The 21700-nt window shown below is 41.3% G+C and overlaps 1 protein-coding gene across 1 annotated transcript; it reads left to right on the top strand.

The window, feature by feature from the left end:
- The first annotated feature begins 3665 nt into the window (after positions 1-3665).
- On the top strand, positions 3666-21090 carry API5 (apoptosis inhibitor 5). The gene is made up of 14 exons (XM_073348044.1): positions 3666-3873; positions 5782-5943; positions 7592-7685; positions 8094-8159; positions 8600-8751; positions 9534-9740; positions 11438-11542; positions 12485-12574; positions 13417-13598; positions 13914-14007; positions 15640-15696; positions 16951-17027; positions 17524-17660; positions 18825-21090. The coding sequence occupies exons 1-14, from the start codon at positions 3805-3807 to the stop codon at positions 18902-18904; spliced, it is 1572 nt and encodes a 523-aa protein (XP_073204145.1). The 5' UTR covers positions 3666-3804; the 3' UTR covers positions 18905-21090.
- The last annotated feature ends 610 nt before the right edge of the window (positions 21091-21700 follow it).

A 21700-nucleotide genomic window follows, 5' to 3' on the forward strand; every position in this document is an offset into this window, starting at 1 on the left:
TTCAGGTTGGGGGGCTGTCTGTAAGCAAGGACTGGCCTGTCTCCCAAGATCTGTGAGAGTGATGGGTCGTCCTTCAGAATAGGTTGTAGATCCCTGATGATGCGTTGGAGAGGTTTTAGTTGGGGGCTGAAGGTGATGGCTACTGGAGTTCTGTTATTTTCTTTGTTGGGCCTGTCCTGTAGTAGGTGACTTCTGGGTACTCTTCTGGCTCTGTCAATCTGTTTCTTAACTTCAGCAGGTGGGTATTGTAGTTGTAAGAATGCTTGATAGAAATCTTGTAGGTGTTTGTCCCTGTCTGAGGGGTTGGAGCAAATGCACTTGTATCGCAGAGCTTGGCTGTAGACAATGGATCATGTGGTGTGATCTGCGTGAAAGCTGGATGCATGTAGGTAGGAGTAGCGGTCAGTAGGTTTCCAGTATAGGGTGGTGTTTATGTGACTATCGCTTATTAGCACCGTAGTGTCCAGGAAGTGGATCTCTTGTGTGGACTGGTCCAGGCTGAGGTTGATGGTGGGATGGAAATTGTTGAAATCATGGTGGAATTCCTCAAGGGCTTCTTTTCCATGGGTCCAGATGATGAAGATGTCATCAAGTAGAGTAGGGGCATTAGGGGACGAGAGCTGAGGAAGCGTTGTTCTAAGTCAGCCATAAAAATGTTGGCATACTGTGGGGCCATGCAGGTACCCATAGCAGTGCCGCTGGTTTAAAGGTATACATTGTCCCCAAATATGAAACAGTTACGGGTGAGGACAAAGTCACAAAGTTCAGCCACCAGGTTTGCCGTGACATTATCGGGGATACTGTTCCTGACGGCTTGTAGTCCATCTTTGTGTGGAATGTTGGTGTAGAGGGCTTCTACATCCATAGTGGCCAGGATGGTGTTTTCAGGAAGATTACCAATGGATTGTAGTTTCCTCAGGAAGTCAGTGGTGTCTCGAAGATAGCTGGGAGTGCTGGTAGCGTAGGGCCTGAGGAAGGAGTCTACATAGCCAGACAATCCTGCTGTCAGGGTGCCAATGCCTGAGAAGACGGGGCGTCCAGGATTTCCAGGTTTATGGATCTTGGGTAGCAGATAGAATACCCCAGGTCGGGGTTCCAGGGGTGTGTCTGTGCAGATTTGTTCTTGTGCTTTTTTCAGGGAGTTTCTTGAGCAAATGGTGTAGTTTCTTTTGGTAACCCTCAGTGGGATCAGAGGGTAATGGCTTGTAGAAAGTGGTATTGGAGAGCTGCCTAGCAGCCTCTTGTTCATATTCCGACCTATTCATGATGACGACAGCACCTCCTTTGTCAGCCTTTTTGATTATGATGTCAGAGTTGTTCCTGAGGCTGTGGATGGCATTGTGTTCTGCACAGCTGAGGTTATGGGGCAAGTGATGCTGCTTTTCCACAATTTCAGCCCGTGCATGTCAGCGGAAGCATTCTATGTAGAAGTCCAGTCTGTTGTTTCGACCTTCAGGAGGAGTCCACCCAGAATCCTTCTTTTTGTAGTGTTGGTAGGAAGGTCTCTGTGGATTAGTACATTGTTCAGAGGTGTATTGGAAATATTCCTTGAGTCGGAGATGTCGAAAATAGGATTCTAGGTCACCACAGAACTGTATCATGTTCGTGGGGGTGGAGGGGCAGAAGGAGAGGCCCCGAGATTGAACAGATTCTTCTGCTGGGCTAAGAGTATAGTTGGATAGATTAACAATATTGCTGGTTGGGTTAAGGGAACCATTGCTCTGGCCTTGTGGCATGTAGTAGTTTAGATAGTTTAGTGTCCTTTTTCTTTTGTAGAGAAGCAAAGTGTGTATTGTAAATGGCTTGTCTAGTTTTTGTAAAGTCCAGCCACGAGGAAGTTTGTGTGGAAGGTTGTTTTTTTATGAGAGTATCCAGTTTTGAGAGCTCATTCTTAATCTTTCCCTGTTTGCTGTAGAGGATGTTGATCAGGTGGTTCCACAGTTTCTTTGAGAGCGTGTGGTACAAGCTGTCAGCATAGTCTGTGTGGTATGTAGATTGTAATGGATTTTTTACCTGCAGTCCTTTTGGTATGAAGTCCATCTGTTTGCATTTGGAAAGGAAGATGATGTCTGTCTGTATCTGTACGAGTTTTTTCATGAAGTTGATAGATTTCCACTCCATACGGCTAAATGCAGTGCCTTGCATAATGACATGTTTCAGAGAAGCAGCCGTGTTAGTCTGTATTCGCAAAAAGAAAAGGAGTACTTGTGGCACCTTAGAGACTAACCAATTTATTTGAGCATAAGCTTTCGTGAGTTACAGCTCACTTCATCGGATACATTCAGTGGGTATGTGAATCTGGGGAAACAAGTTCATGTTCTGGAAGGGGATAAGAAGTATAGGGCATTGCTGAACAGCTGCACTTGTGATCACATGCAACCCTGACCCCATTTAAAAATGTGTGTGTGGGGTTTTTTTCCTGGTTTTTAAGTAGAAGGTATTGAGGGTGCATGTTCAGGACTCAGATTGACAGTGTGGAGGAAGTATTGGTATTCTCATTGGCCTGATATGTTCTCATTAACCCATTACTCAGCAGATAGACAGGCTATTGCATGCTGGACCATCTAGAATTTCTCCAGAGTTCTCCATCTCCCAGGTCCTAGCAGCTGCAGGAATGGAGCCATGTGCCATCTAGATAGTCCGCAATCGACAGGTGGATCAGAGTGAAGCAGCTTCTTTTGGTTTAGCTACAGTGCCTAATTTGTGCCAGGGTTGAGCCCCAGCACCATGGGTGGTGGGTATCACAGGCTGGGGGAGGCGAAGCCTCCTCAAACAGCCCTGCATGGCCCTGCCCATGCTCCACCCCCAGGCCCTCTCCTGCTACCTGCTGGCGCTCTGCTGCTCTTCCCCTGTAGCTGGGGCTAGTGAGGGCCGGCGTGTTGCCAGGGGCTCTGGGTGGCTGGAGCCAGTGCTCACATCGCCCGCCTGCCAGTCACTGGCGGCTGCACGGCCCACCCAGTGCTCCAGGTCTTGGGCAGACTGGGTGGGGTGGGCTGGGCCACAAGCTACCCTCCCCAAGCTGGGGTGCACCCACAGCCCATGTCCAACACCTCTAGGCTTGGCAGTTTGTAACCCTGCTTGCCATGTCAGTTATGAAAGTAAAAAAAAATTGCTTGAGCCTCAGCAGCTCTTTCATTACAAATTAAGCACTGTTTAGCTGCACCCTGTGGAACACACCCAGTTTACGCTACAGCAGGATCACGCCACTCATGAGCCCCTCCGAGCAGCCACACACCAAAGCCCGCAACTCCCGCTCTGCACCTTCCACCTGTGTCTGTGTGTGGACAAGGCCTTGCTGGCTAATGACACCCCTGGGTAGCAGCTGGGGCCAAGCCCAGGGCTGCAGTGCCCCGAGGCGATCAGAGGACAGGCTCCCCGCAGGGCTGGGGGTGGGCATGGGCTCTGCCAGGGGTCCCTGCAGCTGTTCCTGTGGCGGAGGCGCCGCTGGGGGCAGCTGGGGAGGGCAAGGGTCTGCTCCTGGGGGACCAGCAGGACAGCAGCAGCTGCTGCCCCGGCCTGCAACACTGCGCAAGAGGCGGCCCGCGGGGCCAGTCCGCCGGCCGGGCTCTTGCCCAGGGGCGCGCTCCCGCGGCGGCTCTGCGCGCCCCCGCCCGGCCGCAGTGAGTCCGCCGCGCCTGCAGGGGTCGCTGCCGCAGGAGGCGCGGGGCTGAGCGCGTTCGCTCGGGGGCAGCAGCCGCAGCAGCCGTCGCAGCGGCCGAGGCGGTAGACGCCTGAGCAGCAGCCGCCGGAGAAGCAGCCCTGAGCCGCGGCGGCCTCGGTTCCAGCTCCGGCCCGCGCCGCACGATGCCGACCGTGGAGGAGCTTTACCGCAACTATGGGATCCTGGCCGATGCCACCGAGACCGCGGGGCAGGTGGGTCCCGGCCGCGGCCTGCACGGCCCCGGAAAGCCCCGGGCTCGAGTGCGGCGGCTCCCGGCTGGGGGGAAGCTGCGGGGCGCAGGCCTGGCCCGGGCTGGAAGGAGCGGGATGAGGGTGGAGGGGCGGCTTGCTGGGGCGGGGGGGCCCAGGAGTGGGGGATCGGCCAGGGGCTGAGCAGGTTGGCGGGCAGCGGGTTAAGCAAAAAAAAGTAACTGATGAAAATATTGCGCACGCCGCCCAGCGCGCCCGCCTGGGCCAGTGGCGTTAGCCTGGCCCTCGTCTCTTCTCCGGCCGTTTGCTGTGGCTGCAGACCCGGCCTCCTTCTGTTGGAGGGGGGACTCGACCTTGCATTCGTGACACGCCGCTTTGATCTCAGGCGTGAAAGGGTTTTGTAGCCAACGTTTCTCCGGGACGTTGAAGGCCTGATTTCCAGAAGTGCGCAGCCCCCACTGCTCCTGTTCCGTTTTATTGGGTGTTGTGGGTAGCCATCACCTCTGAAAAATCAGTTCCTTGAAGCTCTGTCCTGCTTGTCAGGCCTGAGGCTCTCTTTTAAATGTGGTGTTAGGTGGTTGGAGTTATTAACTCAGTCTCAGAAAACAGACCTGCTTTGATCAGTGTTTGACCCAGAAAAACTTGTGGCAGTCATAAAAAGAAAAAAAGACATGTCTTACAGCTTTTAAATTTATTATCGCCACACAGAACAGGCTGTGCTAAGTAAAGCATCCTTTCTGCAACACTGAGGAGAGTAGGGTGTTAAAAATAGAACTCAGTTCATTTTCTTTAGAATAAAGTATTCGGATTTTTTGCTCCAGTTATAGTATGTTGTTTGGGAAACTTCCGCTAGAATTTTAAGGTTTCCATCCTGCATAACTTTACATAAACAAGTAGAGTTAAGGATGTGCAGAAGAGCTTGCAGGATCTGGGCCTGTGTGTATTGAACATCTAAGCAGATGTAGGAGTGAAAATGAAAACAGTCAAAGTAAATGACAACTGAGGGGTTACTGGTCAGAGAGAAAACATAATTCCAAGTATAGAAATTATGTTCAATAGTTTATTTAAAATACAGGTGGTAAGAACAATTATTTGATTAAGAGCAATATAATTATTCATCTGTGAATTACTGTCACGTACTAATGTACAATTTGGGGACAGAAAGATTGCTTGTCCAGTTCTGGCCAGCAGTCATCTTTGGAGCATGAAAAGAAAAGCTTCTCAGTAGAATTTCCTGGGTTGCTAGATTAATTTAAAAAAAAATGCCTTGGCAAGGCCAGGTGAAAGATCAAATGTCAAACTTGATCTGAGAGAGAAACTAATTATTGTAGTTCTTATAGCTTTTACAAATAATAATTCCTTCCCCTGTCTAGATAGTAGATTTCCAGGTTCTGATCCTGCCATGGAACCCTGGTAATCATCAAGTTCATTGTGACCCTGCTTGTGTTTTAGGGTCTGCTCATGTGGATCTGATTGCAGCATTTGGCTCTTAGATGGTATAAATAAAAATTTAACGTTATTCAGCTGAACAGAAGGTGATTTACTCATCCAATTGTCTGTTAAGTACCTGATCTACTCTTACTGAAGTCAGTGGAAATTTTGCCACTCATAAGAAGTAGAATACCATAAGGCCATTTCCTACCTTATTGGTGCTTTGGACAGTAATTTTTTTCTTTAAATGCAGCCTTTATTTTTTGGTCAATAATTTTGTTGGTTTGATTAGTAGCCAGTACAGTTATGCCAAAGAAAATTATAGTCCAGTTAATTTATCATTAATATACGTGAACTTTTTGTAAATAGGTTGCTGTATTAATGATGAAACTGAAGTGCAACTGAGAGTAAAAAGTCCTTTCTAGGTCCTAGGGAAATCCAAAGTAGGCTCTGCTTTATATAGTCTGTCTTCTCTTCTAGCATAAAGATGCTTATCAGGTGATATTGGATGGCGTAAAGGGAGGTGCCAAGGAGAAGAGGCTAGCAGCACAGTTTATTCCAAAGTTCTTCAAACATTTCCCTGAGCTGGCTGATTCAGCTATCAATGCCCAACTGGACCTCTGTGAGGATGAAGATGTTTCTGTAAGGATACATGCTGGACATTTTGTAGCATGCTGCTATATTGAGTTTTATTTTGTGCTCCCTTTTATTCCTCTCCCATTTTATATAAGTATTTTCCTCCAAAAAATTGGACTTCAGTGTCCATATGTTTCCAAACATATTATGTCTGTGTGTCATAAAATTATAATTAAATTAACACTACATTAGTGCCTTCCTCTTATTTCAGTCAAAGCAATTCTTATCACTTTGGGTGAAGTAAGCTGATTCCTACAGATGCCTGTCACTTAGCTCATGATAATGCTAATAATGTCTGAAGAACACATTGTAATTGTACTCATCTTCTATCACCGGCTAAATCTTTGTTGGGTTTTTTTCTTCACCATCCCTTGTGACTCGACGCTTTCTAGTTACAGGAAAAAATTCTCTTGCCAGAGACTGAACTAAAAATACTTTTCATGTTCCTAACACTTTTTTTATATCAAAGTACTTTACATGTATTAAGCCTTACATCTTCTCTTGAAGGTAAGGAAATATTTCTACCATTTTACATTTACACAGTGGAAACATGAGGCAGAAAATAAAAAAAAACACCTGATTTTCCAGGCATCCTAAGCACCCACAACTCTGGTTTGCTTTGAGGGGGATTCTGTAGGCTAAGCACCTCTGGAAACGAGACTTAGGTGATTTGCACAAGGTCAGACAGGAAGTCTCAGTTGTGCTGGGAAGAAAACCCAGTATTTCTGGCTCTGTCTTGTACACTAAATGAACCTATCCTTTCTGTTTTAGCCCATAATACCTATCTAGAAGTGGTAGAAAATGATCAGATAAAGGATGGAAGTTGTATTATTTTTTAATCCAAATTTGGTTCGTGAGGTTTTGATCCGTTAGTGATTTTTTTTATGTAAGCGTTTAAAGAATCTGTTAAAATGGCATTTTCCCAACAAAATTAGGCTCAAGATGAAATCATAGTTATTTTATAATCTGCAAATATCTGTTCATAAGACTTCTCCAAACCAACCATAAATGTTGAAGTTTGAGCTGTCACTAGTGTCTGATTAATAGCTGGGGCAGAGACTTTTCGGTATGGAACTAATGGCACAGCACAGTTAGATAAATCAGAAACCTCACATGGGTTCTGCAGTTCACATCAGCATCTGCAATTCAGAATATTTGAGTTCAGCATTTAATTCAGGGATGCTACTGGAAGTAAAAGATAGCAGAAGTCACACACTAAGGGTTCGTCTTCACTGGCAATTTACAGCACTGCAACTGTCTCACTCAGCGGTGAGAAAAAACACCCCCTTGAGCGCAGCAAGTTTCAGCGCTGTAAAGCGCCAGTGTAGACAGTGCACCAGTGCTGGAAGCCACGCCCCTCGCGGAGGTGGGTTTTTTAGAGCACTGGGAGAGCTCTCTCCCCCCATGCTGTGCCACGACCGTACAAGGCACGTTAAAGTGCTGTCGCAGCAGCACTTTAGCATTGCCAGTGTAGACTAGCCCTAAATCATCTTACTCTTCATTGGTTTAGATACCAAACGCATGATTGTTTTTCTCATTCAGCTGTTTTTCTTCTGAACCTTGTTTGAGACTGCACTGATTCTAATCTGCCTGTAATTATGTGCTAAGATTTTGACTCTTCTGTTCAGATGATGACAGTGTTTCATTTTGACAGATCCGACGCCAAGCAATCAAGGAGCTGCCTCAGTTTGCCACAGGAGATAATCTTCCCCGGGTGGCAGACATACTGACCCAGCTTCTGCAGTCAGGTAACGTGTACTGATGATTTCCTTGCCTATTTCCTGCTGCCATGTGCTTCTGTTACATGTATGTTTGTGGCTGGTTTGGTTGAAGAGAGTTATAGTTGTGGAAACTGAATTCCTCTGTTGATTCATTAGCTTGTTATGTAGCAATCTGTCACAGTTGTCTTCATATCCTGTTTTTGCTCCATTTCTTTTCCCCTGTCGTTGACATCTTATATCTGCAGTGCAAATATGCCAGGATGACAGGAAATATTTGTTAAACATTTAAACTCTGCAGTGACTTGCTCTTTGTAACCAGATGTCAGGAGTTAGAAACCTTTTTGTATTATGCTGAAGTATTCTTTTGACCTCTTATTCTTGCCCTTACTTCAGCATATCAGAAAGATGCATGACTTTGAATTTTCTCTTCCCCAGATGATTCCGCAGAATTCAACTTGGTGAACAATGCTCTGTTAAGTATATTTAAGATGGATGCTAAAGGTAAATAGCAGACTCTTATATATAATGTTATTGTTTAAAGTGCTCACCAATCGTTGATAAGTTACAAAAACCATTCCTGATCTCACTCCTTGAATCTGCTGCAGGGCAGTGTAGAATTTTAAGCAAATGTTATCACTTGCTGTTCTGTGTCACAGATCTTGAGCTGTTTGGCTTATGTAAATACAGAGCCATTACAACTTTGTAATATAGTGGCACCCAAAATGTGGTGGTTGATATGCAAACATACAGGAAGGCATGATCTATGCCCTTAAGAGCTATTTCTTTCTGCTGTGGTGTATGTTTACCTTGTTTCTAAAACTAGCAATTTTAAAATAAGTTCTGGAGCTTTTCCAATTTGGAAAGTAGTTTTTCTTTTTACTGTATATCATAATGATAAAATTGTTGAACGGTTTGCATTAATGTAATTGTTTGGATTTCAGGGACACTGGGAGGCTTGTTCAGTCAGATTCTTCAGGGAGAGGATATTGTGAGAGAACGAGCTATCAAGTTCCTCTCTACCAAACTCAAGACCCTTCCTGAAGAAGTGTTAACAAAGGAAGTAGAGGAGCTCATATTAACTGAATCAAAGAAGGTAAGTGTTGTATTTCACTCCAAATTTAGGTTCTGTTAAATCAGCTTTTTTTGTAATAGAAAGGTTTCCAGTATTCGATTGTTTAAAACGCCATGCACAGTTATGGGACTGTATACATGATTCTGTGATTGGGGGAGGGATAACTCAGTTGTTTTGAGCATTGGCTTGCTAAAACCAGGGTTGTGAGTTCAGTTCTTGGGGGGGAGGGGGGATTTAGGGATCTGGGGCAAAAATTGGGGATTGGCCCTGCTTTGAGCAGGGGGTTGGACTAGATGACCTCTTGAGGTCCCTTCCAACCCTGATATTCTATGCTTCTGTGTTTGCAACCCAGATGTTACAGCATTATGTGACTGTGTCAATGCAGACACAACTATTTTGTCCACTTTTATTTATAATCTGTTTTCATTGTCCAGACTGAGAGAAATGCAAAAAACAAGAAAACTGACCAAACAATAAGAAGTAAATTACATGGTTAAAGTTCTTTCAGTTTTAGGCATTCAAGTTTTTGTTAGTAATCTAAAGAGAGTCGATATTTAAAAATAATTGGCTGAGCAAAGTGAGGTCCTATGCTCAATTTGATAGCATTTCTGTCTGTGGCACCCTCTCGTTACTTTAACCCAGAGGCATATACAGAGATACTGTATGTTTTCCCATTTTTTAAAAAATGTAGGGAGCTAAAACTGTACTATTGGATAACAGTGCTATTTACCAACTTAAGTGTAATAGGAGACGGGTATTACAAATTGCCTCAGTGGGATTCTGTTTTCTGCTTTTATTTTAAGGTCCTTGAAGATGTGACGGGTGAGGAATTTGTCCTTTTCATGAAGATATTATCTGGCTTAAAAAGCTTACAGACAGTGAGCGGGAGGCAGCAACTGGTGGAACTGGTGGCTGAACAAGCTGACCTGGAGCAAACGTTTAATCCGTCCGATCCAGATTGTGTGGACAGACTCTTGCAGTGCACTCGGCAGGCAGTGCCACTCTTCTCAGTATGTATTTCTTTCCTTTGTATAGTTAGTACGATATTAAAGCTGCGGACTGTAATGTCTTTAAAGTCATGACTAGCTGTGTCAGAGTGATTGCACAGCTGTGACTTATAGTCAGCAGTTTCTCTGACCTAAGTCTTACATGTATTTTGGACTGATCTGTTCTGGAGAATTTCCATTCAGATTTGTAAATCATAAGAACTTGCGTCTTCCTTAAGTTCCTGCTTTCTCACAAATTGAAGAATTTGATGTGAATGATGTCTCAGTCTCCCACCTCTATTCGTCAGCAGATGTGGTATTTGTCTTAGTGTGTTAGCTGAGAGAATTGAAATTTTCTTTATTGGTTATGGAAGAGAATCTTGCCAACATGATTCTAGGCGCTCTCTCTCTAATAAACTCTGTGCAATTTCTAGGCTTAATTTAGTAAAGATAACTTTCTTCCATGGTTACAGAAGGCTTTTAATACCATTCTTTCTTCTCATTGTTAGCATCCCTGGCAGATGGGCAATTCTGTTGCCTTGGCTCTATGTGCCCAATGTAATTTTTAGGAACTGCTCTTTCAGAAAACATCACAAGTCAACATTATAAGAGGGGTATGGGAAAGGAAGTATGTCCTTGTGATTAAAGCACTGGCTTGTATTTGTGGCTGTGTCACAGAGTTCCTTTGTGATCTTTGGTAGGTTATTTAATCTCTGAACCCTAGCTCCCCATCTTGTAAAATGGAGAATCCGCTGAAATTCTAACACTTTCACTGATTTAACTGTTTTTGATGCACTCCTCCACTCCAGGAGACTTTGACAGTCTCTCTTAAAGGAAAATGTGGTGGTTTCTTTTGGTACCTATAGCACAGAAGGAACTGTGCAACTTCTGAGATATCCTGTGTTCAAGAGTTTTTTGTCAGCTTTTGCTCCAGTCTTGCAAGGGAAAGTCATCATAAGATAAAGGCAGGATTTAAGGTCATGGGCAAGGACTTCTGGCCAAGTGAAAGCGCCATCTCTCAACTATATCAGACACAGATTACCACTTGTACTGAAAGAGAGTCATTGAAAAAAGGCTTCAGCCTAACTTCAGAAATAGGTTAATAACTTCTTTTTAAAACACTGGCACTCACACAACCAGAGAGGGATGAGCCCTTGCAAAAGTTCCTGGGTTGTATTTTTTTTGGCTCAGACTTTAGAATCTTGTAACAATCCCCTCTTTAGACATAAAAAGTGAATATTTGCCAGGTATGCTATTAATTGTACATAGTGTCTTACCTCATATCCACTGGGCTGACCTAGCACTATCTGCTGTCAAGAGAGAGAGCTGGATTTGAATCCTAAGTTCACCCTCTTGCTCCATTCTCAGTGAGGGTTAGGAATATTGCAGAGGTGAGAGCAGAGTCCAATAGACAAATGTTCTGCTGATGGATTTAAATTTAAACATTGATTAACTCGGTCCATTGCCAGGCATACTGCAGTAGTTTAAAGCCTGTTTTCCGGGAAATGGAACTGTTACAGATAGGAAAAAATAAGCATTTGCAATTTTATCAAAATCACCTGTAGCCTAGGCACCACTCTTAGCTGGATGGGCCCGTGTGTTTTGAAGGGAGAAATTAGCTAAGGGGTAGCAAAATGATGGGTGTCCATTGGGCAGGGAAGGTGGGAAAAAATTAAATCAAACTCCTGCAGTAATCTTAGTGTCTTTCTGAACTTTTACAGAAAAATGTTCATTCTACAAGGTTTGTGACTTACTTCTGCGAGCATGTGTTACCAAACCTCAGTTCCCTGACTACTCCAGTGGAGGGCCTTGATATCCAGTTAGAGGTAAGCTAAGCCTGTAAGAGCTAATAAACCTCAAATATACACATCATAGTGCTTATTGCAGAAGTGAGTGTTTCTCTGCATAACACTCTTGAGATTGTAAAAACTTCAGTGTGTTTTCCAGCAATTTGCTGATCTACTGTTCTATGGCTCTTCTAGTTAATAACATGAGGAAAGATCACAGAACTCTGCCAGCTGATGGAGCTGGGTTGAGCAGAACCTTCTAATGCCTAAGAGTAAATACAGAAAGCAAAAGCCTTACCCTAATTAAGAGGAATAATGACTATAGTCATTAGTCATGTGGTAACCTCACTGAACTTTCCAAGCTGTTGCTATTCCTTCACATTGTCTTCTAAATAGTCCCCTCAGAGTTACCTCTTTATCAGCAATGTGCTTGTGCTGTGCAAAACAAACAAAAGAAAAATTCCTGCCTGAAAGAGCTTACAAGCTGAAAGAGCCAGATAGACAAGAGGCACTGAGAAGCCAGGAGGGAATAACTTGAATACCTTTTTATATTAATTACTTTTATTGTCACTTCTTGTGGATATCATGGAGGGAGTGAGGCTTTAGGAGGAACTTAAATGCATTGAGGAAGGAGGCTTGAATGAATATCTGGTAGACTGCAGACAGGAGGTTCAGACAAGCTTAGTCTGGCATTCACTGCTTAACAATTGTTAAGATACATGTATAAATATTACTGTCACATGTTAATTTTAGTTCTCTACAAATCTCTGGTACTTAAAGCCTGCATTAAAGGTAAGATGTCCCTCACCTGGCATGAGTTGTATTTTATAGACTTTACAAAATCATGATTGATGTTTGTGGCAAATGAATGTTGTGATATGCTGAAGAAGCCATGTTAATGTTGCAATCCACTTTTATTTAAAATTATGCAACTATGTGATTATAACTCTTAGCTTTACCAAGAGCTGTTCTTGTTTGTAGGTATTGAAACTACTTGCTGAAATGAGTTCGTTTTGTGGTGACATGGAAAAGTTAGAATCAAACTTGAAGAAGCTTTTTGATAAATTACTGGTAAGGCAGACTTTTGCTGTGATACAATAATAAAAAATGCACTCCTAAAAGTGAGTGACCTTTAGTTGCTTATTACCCATTTATCTTTGGTCCCTTCCTGTAAAGGTAGTTACCCCTGGTTATTCTTCTGTTCAAGACAAATAAGTGCAAAGATCTCTTTGCCCACTTTGAATCTTTCCATAGCATTGCAGAACTGGATGATTTCTCTACACACCATTTTTGATCCAAGTTGAAGAAAGTAGTACGGTTTGTGTTGGTATGATCTTAAAATCCGTCCGTGCTGGCAGTAGTGGCAGGGCTACCACAGACACTTACTGGCTCAGAGCAGGTATAGTTGAGATGCTGATAAAAGTGTTGGTAGCTGATCTGCACTAGCCTGGAAACAAATGATAGTAACATGGAGCTAGTGCAATGAAGGGAGACTCTGTTAGAATTGTCAGAATAGATAAGGCTCTATGTAATGTAGCTTAAACTAGTTGAAGTCTGTACAAGACTGCAGCAGAGCCTATAGAAAAAATGTTAGTTGTCCTCCCTACAATCCAACAATGCACAGAGTGGTATTGATAAGTTAGGTGTTTGCTGGACTGGCTGTTTCCAAACGCTGAAGTTAAAGAGAAGTTTTGTATGACCATACATTCAAGAGAAACTGGTAAATAGATTAGACTGCTAACCTGCTCACATATTTAGCTAACTGATTTGGTAATGCTGTTTATTTCCTATATTGAGGTTTTATTTTTCGTAGCCTTGCCCTCCTGTGAAAGTGGGTGGGATGCAAAAAGTGGAGAAAAGGGAACAGGTGAGTGAAAGTGTCTCATGTATCTGTTCTGCTTGGTGTTCATCAGGAGTACATGCCACTTCCTCCAGAGGAAGCAGAGAATGGGGAAAATGCAGGTAATGAAGAGCCCAAGTTGCAGTTCAGCTATGTGGAGTGTTTGTTGTATAGCTTTCATCAGCTGGGGCGAAAGCTTCCAGACTTCCTCACGTCCAAGCTCAATGCAGAGAAATTGAAAGACTTCAAAATCAGGTAATGCATGAGAGACTGGAATGATCACTTTAGCTGCAAACCCAGCTGCAATGAACATACTGGAAGTGTCAGTGTAGAATATTATTGATCCTTCCTCTGCTGAACTGTTCGGGTGCGGGAGAAGCATAAATCAGATCAGAAAGCAAAATAATGAACTGATTGAAAAATGTTTTCAGCATTTATTTAAAAATAAAAACACTCTTGTCATATCACGGTTTTCCTTTTGCTTGTGCTATTCTTTTACAGGAATGTGTGAAGTTTTGTGCTTGGCTTGATTGGGGTTCATTAAATACTTTAAACTCATTTTTCTGTTAGGCTACAGTATTTTGCCCGAGGGTTGCAGGTTTATATACGACAGCTTCGTCTGGCACTTCAAGGAAAAACAGGTGAAGCCTTAAAAACAGAAGAGGTATGTATTCCCTGGAAGCAGTTCTCTTATCAATTCTACTGAATAGCTATTGCAAACCATTATAAAAGCCAGCCTTTTTTGCTGAGATGACTAAAATTGAATGATACTGGGAAATGACTGTCACTATGCTGCTTAAGCCTACTAAATGAATGTAGATTGACACTGCATGTCAGGCAAATACTATCAATACAGCTGATAGCAAGTATTTTAGACGCGAGAAAGCTCTTGTAGTTTGAATAAACTTTGTTTCGTGGTCTGGAAAGTGGCAAATGTTTTCTAGATTTATTAAGTGCTAGATGACAGCATGTATGAATGCACCATTCTCTTACCTCTACAGACCCAGGTTCAATTCTCCTCATGTGCAAATGAATTTGAACTCAAATTTGTTGATGATATTTCTCAGTACTACAAAAGTACTAAATTAGGTGCCTTTGGCCATGTCCAAGTTTGGAGTACCAACTGTGCTGCAGGTCAGCAGTCAAGGAAGCTGAAAGAGCTGTGTGAGAGCACAGGACTGCAGTGCCAGAGGATGCTGGAAATCAGGACTTGGGTGCACTGATTAGCAGGGAGTGCAGCAGATTGGGACTGAGGCTCATTACCAGAGCTGTACAGTGGCCAAGCACTAGAACAGTGAGGGCAACAGAGAAGATTGAACTGGCTTAGCAGAGCTGCAGAGAGAAGCTGGCATAGTACCTCACTGTACTGTTGCTTGTCTCTAACCAGTGCTCTGTCACTTTCAGGAGCATTATCCTCAAATTTATTTATTTATTTATTTATTTATTTAAATACAGGCAGTTTACCAACGCTTTATACCAGAAAGCAGTGTTCAGTGTCCTGGGCTTGTCAATGTGACAGTCCTGCAATTCTCTAAGCAGTTAAGTTTCCCATCTGTTGCAGCACCAATCATGGATTTCAAAAGCAATGTTACTCCACATACAAAAAACCAGTGATGCTAGCTTCCGAAGTCAGTATCTGATTATTCAGTAGTTATGCCTGATCATGGCCAATCTTCCTTGCATATTGAAACAAGACAGTGACAGAGAGTTCTCTGCAAAAGGTTTTTGCTGGGCTGCTACTGTTGAACATCCCTTAGTTCCTGCATTTGTTTCAGTTACGCTCTCTTGACTGGGTTTGTATTGCAAACCTGAATTGGGGCAGATAGATACAAGTGGATGCGTGACAGGCAATGTCATCTATCCAGGTGCCACTTCTGGAGATGGGGGGGACACTTCTAAGCCATAACCACATGCAGCTAGATCAACAGGTCACAGTTGAACTTTGGCTTTCAGATTATAGTAGTGTTTTGTTCACCCACAGATTGTGTCTGTTTGGCCTAGTTACACACCATACATTTTGTTTTGAATGAGACACCTAAATGTATTGAACAAAGAATGGTAGAAAATTGGAGATCCTGGAATTCTATAGCCAACTGATTTTCATTAAATGCAAAATTACTGAGAACTAAAAATTATAACAGCTAAGTCATTTACAGAAATTTGCTATAGATCTCTCATCAAGGTCATAGAAATTTATTTGGAGGTGTGCAGTAAAATTCCAGTATATCTGTCTTCACTAAATGCATCGGACATAATCTCAAATCACTAAAATTGCTGTATTTTTCCCCTTTTGCAGAACAAAATTAAAGTGGTCGCCTTGAAAATAACTAATAACATCAATGTTTTAATCAAGGTAAGCCTTAAATCTTCTGTTATGTCTAAACATGGAACAGGTCTGTAATAGAAGGCTCGGGAACAGAGAGCTATTGAGAAATTTCCCAGGTGGGGATCAAATGTTGTTGTCAAGATGCTCCACTGTCATCTCTACCGTGGAGTAAATCAAATTCAGCATTGGCACTACGTTAAAGTTCTTCTCTTAAGTTTTTGTTAATTTCCTGGTCTGAGGAGATCAGTGCTCCCCTTCTGTCATTCGAGTACATTTCCTTTGTGAACTCTCTGGATCTACATATTAGCAACTAACAATGGAAATTAATAAATAAACGGCTTATTGAATTGAAAGTAACAGTGACTGGCTGACTGAAATCCATTTCAGTACTCTACCTGCTCACTGTATAAAGTTTGTGGCATCATTATCAAGACATCCAGCCACCTTGAATTGGGTGGATTACCCTGCTGAGGAGCTGGAATTTTAAGTGTTGCAGCCCTTTGTTTGTAGGCCAATAAATTGATGATTCAGTATCATGAGGGGAAGATTTACTTAAAAAAAAACACTATAATGGGTCAGTTGTCCTTTGCAGTGTCATTTTGATCAGAAATTTGGGCCAATTGTTCTATAACAATGATTTTCAGTTTAGGATTTACTTGCTGTGTCTGATTTCAGCAGGTTTGATGGAGTTTACAGGATATTTAAGCATAAAAGCAAGTTAAGGATTGAGCAAGTCTTGCCTCGTAACATTCAATGCTTCGGTATCTATAGTTAGAAATATATCCCTGAAATGCTGACTTAAGGTTTAATGTAATGTTTTTAAAGAAAATTGTTTTGATTATGCTTTCCTTTCAAAGTTCATACCGTGGCACTCTAGTGTGAGCCAATTCTTTGCTCAATCCCATGCTGCTTCTTAGCACCGTGGTGGGAATAGCAGAGATCCACACAGGAGCCATTGTAATTCATTGTAGTAATGTACAGTACACATATTAATATACTGTGCAGAATCATAGCATGAGACACTTCTGTTCATATGAAATTAGAATTTCATATTAGAGTGCATGGAATAAAGTAGCTGAATTTTTTTAAGTGGTTCATCCAGGTAATTCTTGTTTCTGGATCCTAGGACTTAACATCTTTGGTTTTAAAGAGCTTGTTTGAAGGAGGTTGGGGGAATAGGGAAGTATGATTAATGCAGACTCATAATATAGGTAAGATTATGGAGTATTATTGGTGTGGACTTCATTTTGTGGTAAAATGTCCACAATTTTGTTTGTTTAGGACCTTTTCCACATTCCCCCTTCTTACAAGAGCACAGTTACGCTGTCTTGGAAACCTGTACAGAAGGCTGATGCAGGGTAAGAGTTACCAGGAAAACTTGCTTAAAGTGATATTATTGCATACACACATTGTGGAATTTTTATTTTATGATGTACAACAACTTGCCAGTATATGTTGTTCAGCACATGAGCTAAAAACCAAAGATTCGCATGCAAAAATCTTAGATAGAATTAAGGTTACAATTGTATAATAGTACGTTGTAGGCATTGTGCATAAGTGGTAGTCTCAGGATCCAGTTTCCCACACCGTGAGCCACATAACAGCTCTAGTTGTTGGCGAGTGGTATAAGGTGTCAAGACTTGCTGGGATGATACAGTAGATAATTTAATCAAAATGGGGATCAGTCTTTTAGGAAGGTTCTACAATACCATCTTCCAGAGTGTCTTCATTAACAGCTCTACTGGCTCATAAATGCTAATCTATGGGGGTGAGCATACTGTGTCTGTACTTACTACCTTGGGAATAGTGCAGCATCTTTCAAAGACTTCTCTTTATATTTTCTTGCCTTTGTAGTCAAAAAAGAACTAGTGAAGATACAACTTCAAGTTCACCACCGAAGAAGGCTCCAGCAGGACCAAAAAGGGATGCCAGGCAAATATACAACCCACCCAGTGGGAAATACAGTAGCAACCTGGGTAGCTTTTCTTATGGTAAGTTGGAGAGTTTGGAAGAACCTTGCAGGGTGAATTATACCCCTCTGGGAAGGATGTCAGTTAAGCAAGTTCCTTTCCAGATCCTCAGATGATCCAGAATTTGCTGTCATGATTTTTCCATGTAATTGTATCTATATTTTTTTAAATCACTGGTCTAGCAATAGGATAAGTTTACCAGCCTAATAACTAAGCAACTTTGCAACATCATTTTAGCAGCCACCGGTCTCTTGCAGATCTGGGGATTAAATTGTCTGAAAGCTGAGATTCCACATTATATTATGATATAAAGTAATGTTCTGTTCTTAACAAAGAAAATTCTGTTGTCTCCAATATTGTAATTTTTGTCAACACCAGTTTTAGACATGGTAGGCAGACCCTTAAGGGCTACAGGCTATCTTAACTTTTAATATCATTTTAGAAATTATAGCTGGAAATGATTCTGTTCATCTAATTTGTCCCCGTTAGTGCAGGATCCTCTGAGGATGGTCAACTTTGAGGTCTTCATTCAAATATGTCTAATTTTAAATATCCAAAGTTCTGTCCTTCCCTTTGTAGAGTTAAGCTTAATGTAATTTTAAAGGCTTAATAACTATTACAAGGGGAGGAAAAAATAGTAGGGGTCTAAAATGTTTTGATGTGTTTAGGCTTCCACTGGGATCAGACTCTAGATAGGCTACTAACAGAAGCCTGAGAAACCTTGAGACACTTTGGTTCTTCCAGTGAGATCAAACTCATTCTTAATGGAGCTAAATGAAAAACCGACTCCAATATACAAACAGTTCATTTATGTCCTCTGGTTCTTCCAGTGGTGTTGGAGCCTTAAACTGAAAACATTAAGATACCAGTACAGCAAAACACTTAAGTATATGCTTAATTTTAAGGAGGTGATTAGCCACATTTGAAGTCAGTGTTTGAGACATATTGTGATGGATAGGCAATAAAAACTCTTAATTTAAACTGATACAGAGAACCTTTTAAACCAATATAATATAATCTTGTTGGAAGGTTTTAAGTACTGTTGCGTAGATGGGGTTAGCCCAGGTAATTGTACCTAAAACAGAACAGCTGTAACAGGCATGATAATATATTGCAATTTCATTTTTAATCAGCTATTCAAACACAAGAGACCTGTATAAGATAAACGTTTGCATTTATTTTCAGAGCAGAGAGGTGGTTTCCGGGGTGGCCGAGGGAGAGGCTGGGGAGGACGAGGTAATCGCAGTCGAGGAAGAATCTACTGAACAGACCATTGCATTCTCCAGAGCCATTATGGGGTAAAACACCAGTAAAAGTGAAAGTACTGCTCATCAAAGGATTGCCTGGAGTACTGTATCCCTTCAAGGACTGCCTTCTGCTAAAGACTGACTTAAATGTTCTTTATACCTTTGTATGTATGATCTACTTTTCTAACGGACTACAAAACTTGTCCATAGTGAAACTACAACTGTATTTTTGGATGATTAGTCAGCAATTTTGAGTTATTTTAGAAGTGTCTTCAGGGTTTATTCGGAATTGGAAAACAGCATAGTTTTATCTGAAACTACATCTTGACAGTTTGTATATTAACCTAAAAATCAGCTATTACTCAACTAAAACTATATTGTAATTGAGTTTATATATTAAATAATGGACAGGAAAGGGATGACTACAAAGGTACACGTCCATTAAGATTGACAGCTGCAGTAATCCTTTCCTCATCTGTAACAATATCTTGCAATATGTGGAGAAGAGTACCATTATTAAATTAGCATTTATTTACTCTTTATAACAGAATCGTTGACTATTCAGACAAATGCTGGATTTTTAAAGTCTGTAACATGGACATACAAATTTTTGCTTGTAGCATGAAGCAATCATTTAACTTAAAGTTGTGGAGAATGTGATGTTTTTGTTTTTGTACATCTTACTCTTCTCCCTACATTGTAATACAAAAGTGGTGTTTTGCAAATGGGTTTTTAATGTTCAGTATGAATATGTATGCATATGCCATGAAATTTCAGTAAAACAGGTTAAAAAAAAAAAACTAGAAGTACTTCAGGAGTGGGAAAAGTCAGATGCAATAATTAAGCTTCATAAATTGCAGTTGGACAGCAGCAGTGGCCTGGCTCTTTCCTGTGCGTTTGAAGATTTCTGGATTGTTTGGCACTTGAAATTTTTTTTTTTTAAACAATACCAACTGCATTTTAAAAACATATAAATAAAATTTTATTTTGGGTACCACTGTAAAAATCCAGCTATGTTATTTGATTCAGGTGGAGAATTAAAGACTCTGTACTAGTTTGTCCTTCATGGTAACCTAAGATTTTGATTTAACAGTGGACACCCAGTAAATACAACTTTATTTAAGAGCAGATCTGGCACAGAGGTTTGGTTTTGTCGTTCTCTTCTTCCCCCTTCCCCCCCCCCCCCCCCCGCACACACACATTTTCACCACTTTAAACTTTTTTACTTTCTCCTCAGGTCATTCGTAGAGATTGAATATTGTAAAAGGTGTGATAGTAAAATGGAGAAAAGCTGTGGGGAAGGAAGAAATATTAACAAATTCTGTTGACATAAAATACCTTAGGCTTTAGAGGACTGAAGATTTCCCTAACTTTTATTTTCAACATTTTGATGACCATACCCCAAACCAAATGCCTAAAAGTAATGTTTTCCTACTAGTTTCATGTGTATTTGTGAGGAATAGCTTGTGAATCTGACACAGGTGTCTTCATTAACATTCTCTGATATTTATCACTGCAATCTGAGGAATGCATCATTTGTATTTCTGGCACTATTGCAAGATCTTCTAGAAAACTGACCCTTTAATAATAATAATAAAAAAAAAAAAAAGCCAGAACAGCAAAACTATCAAACTACAGAATCTGTTTCCAAACTTGATTTCTGTGCAGCTTTGGAACAGTGGTGGTAAACTTTGGACATTCCATAAGCACTTGAGTTGAACTTACATTACTGATTACAAGACACTTGCTAAATTCAGATGGTCAGTAAGAAGCTGAGCAATTAAACTTCGGCTTTCAAATACAAATTGACATGATCAAAATGTCATTTTGAAAATAGGCACAGGATCGATGTGTTATTTCCATTTGAAAATTCAGCCTGTTTCACAAAGGGCAATAATTTGTATAATTTGAAGATTTCTAAATGAATGTCAAAGCCTATTTGTAAGCACATTTATATTCTAATCACTGGATGCAAGCAGCTTCTTTGCTCACTGAAGTTTCAATGAGAACTTCTGAGACATCTTTTTCAGAGATGGGTGCAGCTTCAGCAAAGTTCTTGCTGCCTCAGAAATAGCTAGTTTCCCCCCCTTCCTTTCATTCTTAATTTCTGATGCAGTGAATTCTTTTGGAGACACCTGTGCACCACCTTGTTCAACTGTAAACTTTCCCTTATGCTTTTGGAATAAATTCATTTTGTAATTTTGTTTGAGTGGCTTACTGTTTCATTACTGTAGTTTTAAACAGTTTCATACTTTTAAGACCATTTTGTAATGGCTCACTAATGGGACATTACAGTATCTTATTTTCTAATGGCTTTCATTCCAGTAGGAGCTCCCTGATTATTTTACTGATATATAGAATTAATAGTTTAATCTCCAAATTAGAAGCAGCCACCATTAAGACAATGTTGTAGCTATTTAACTATCTAAAGCAACACTTCAAGCAAAGTTTCAGATAGGAAATGAAAGATACACCTCTAATAGAAATGGCATGAGTTTAGGTCAGCTGATTGCAATGATCCATGCTACAATTCATAGAAATGTTGGACTGGAAGGGACTTGAGAAGTCAGCATCCAGCTTCCTGTGCTGTTAGGACCAAGTAAACCTAGATCATCACTAACAGGTGTTTGTCCAACCTGTTTTTAAAAACCTCCAATTATAGGGATTCTACAATCTCTCTTAGAATCCTATTCCAGATCTTAACTACCCTTACAGTTAGCAAGTTTTTCCTAACATATAGCCTAAATCTCCGCTGTTGCAGATTAAACCCATTACTTGTCCTACCTTCAGTGAACATGGAGAAATTGATCACCA

The sequence above is a fragment of the Lepidochelys kempii genome, chromosome 6, assembly GCF_965140265.1.
Source record: "Lepidochelys kempii isolate rLepKem1 chromosome 6, rLepKem1.hap2, whole genome shotgun sequence".
NCBI lineage: Eukaryota > Metazoa > Chordata > Testudines > Cheloniidae > Lepidochelys > Lepidochelys kempii.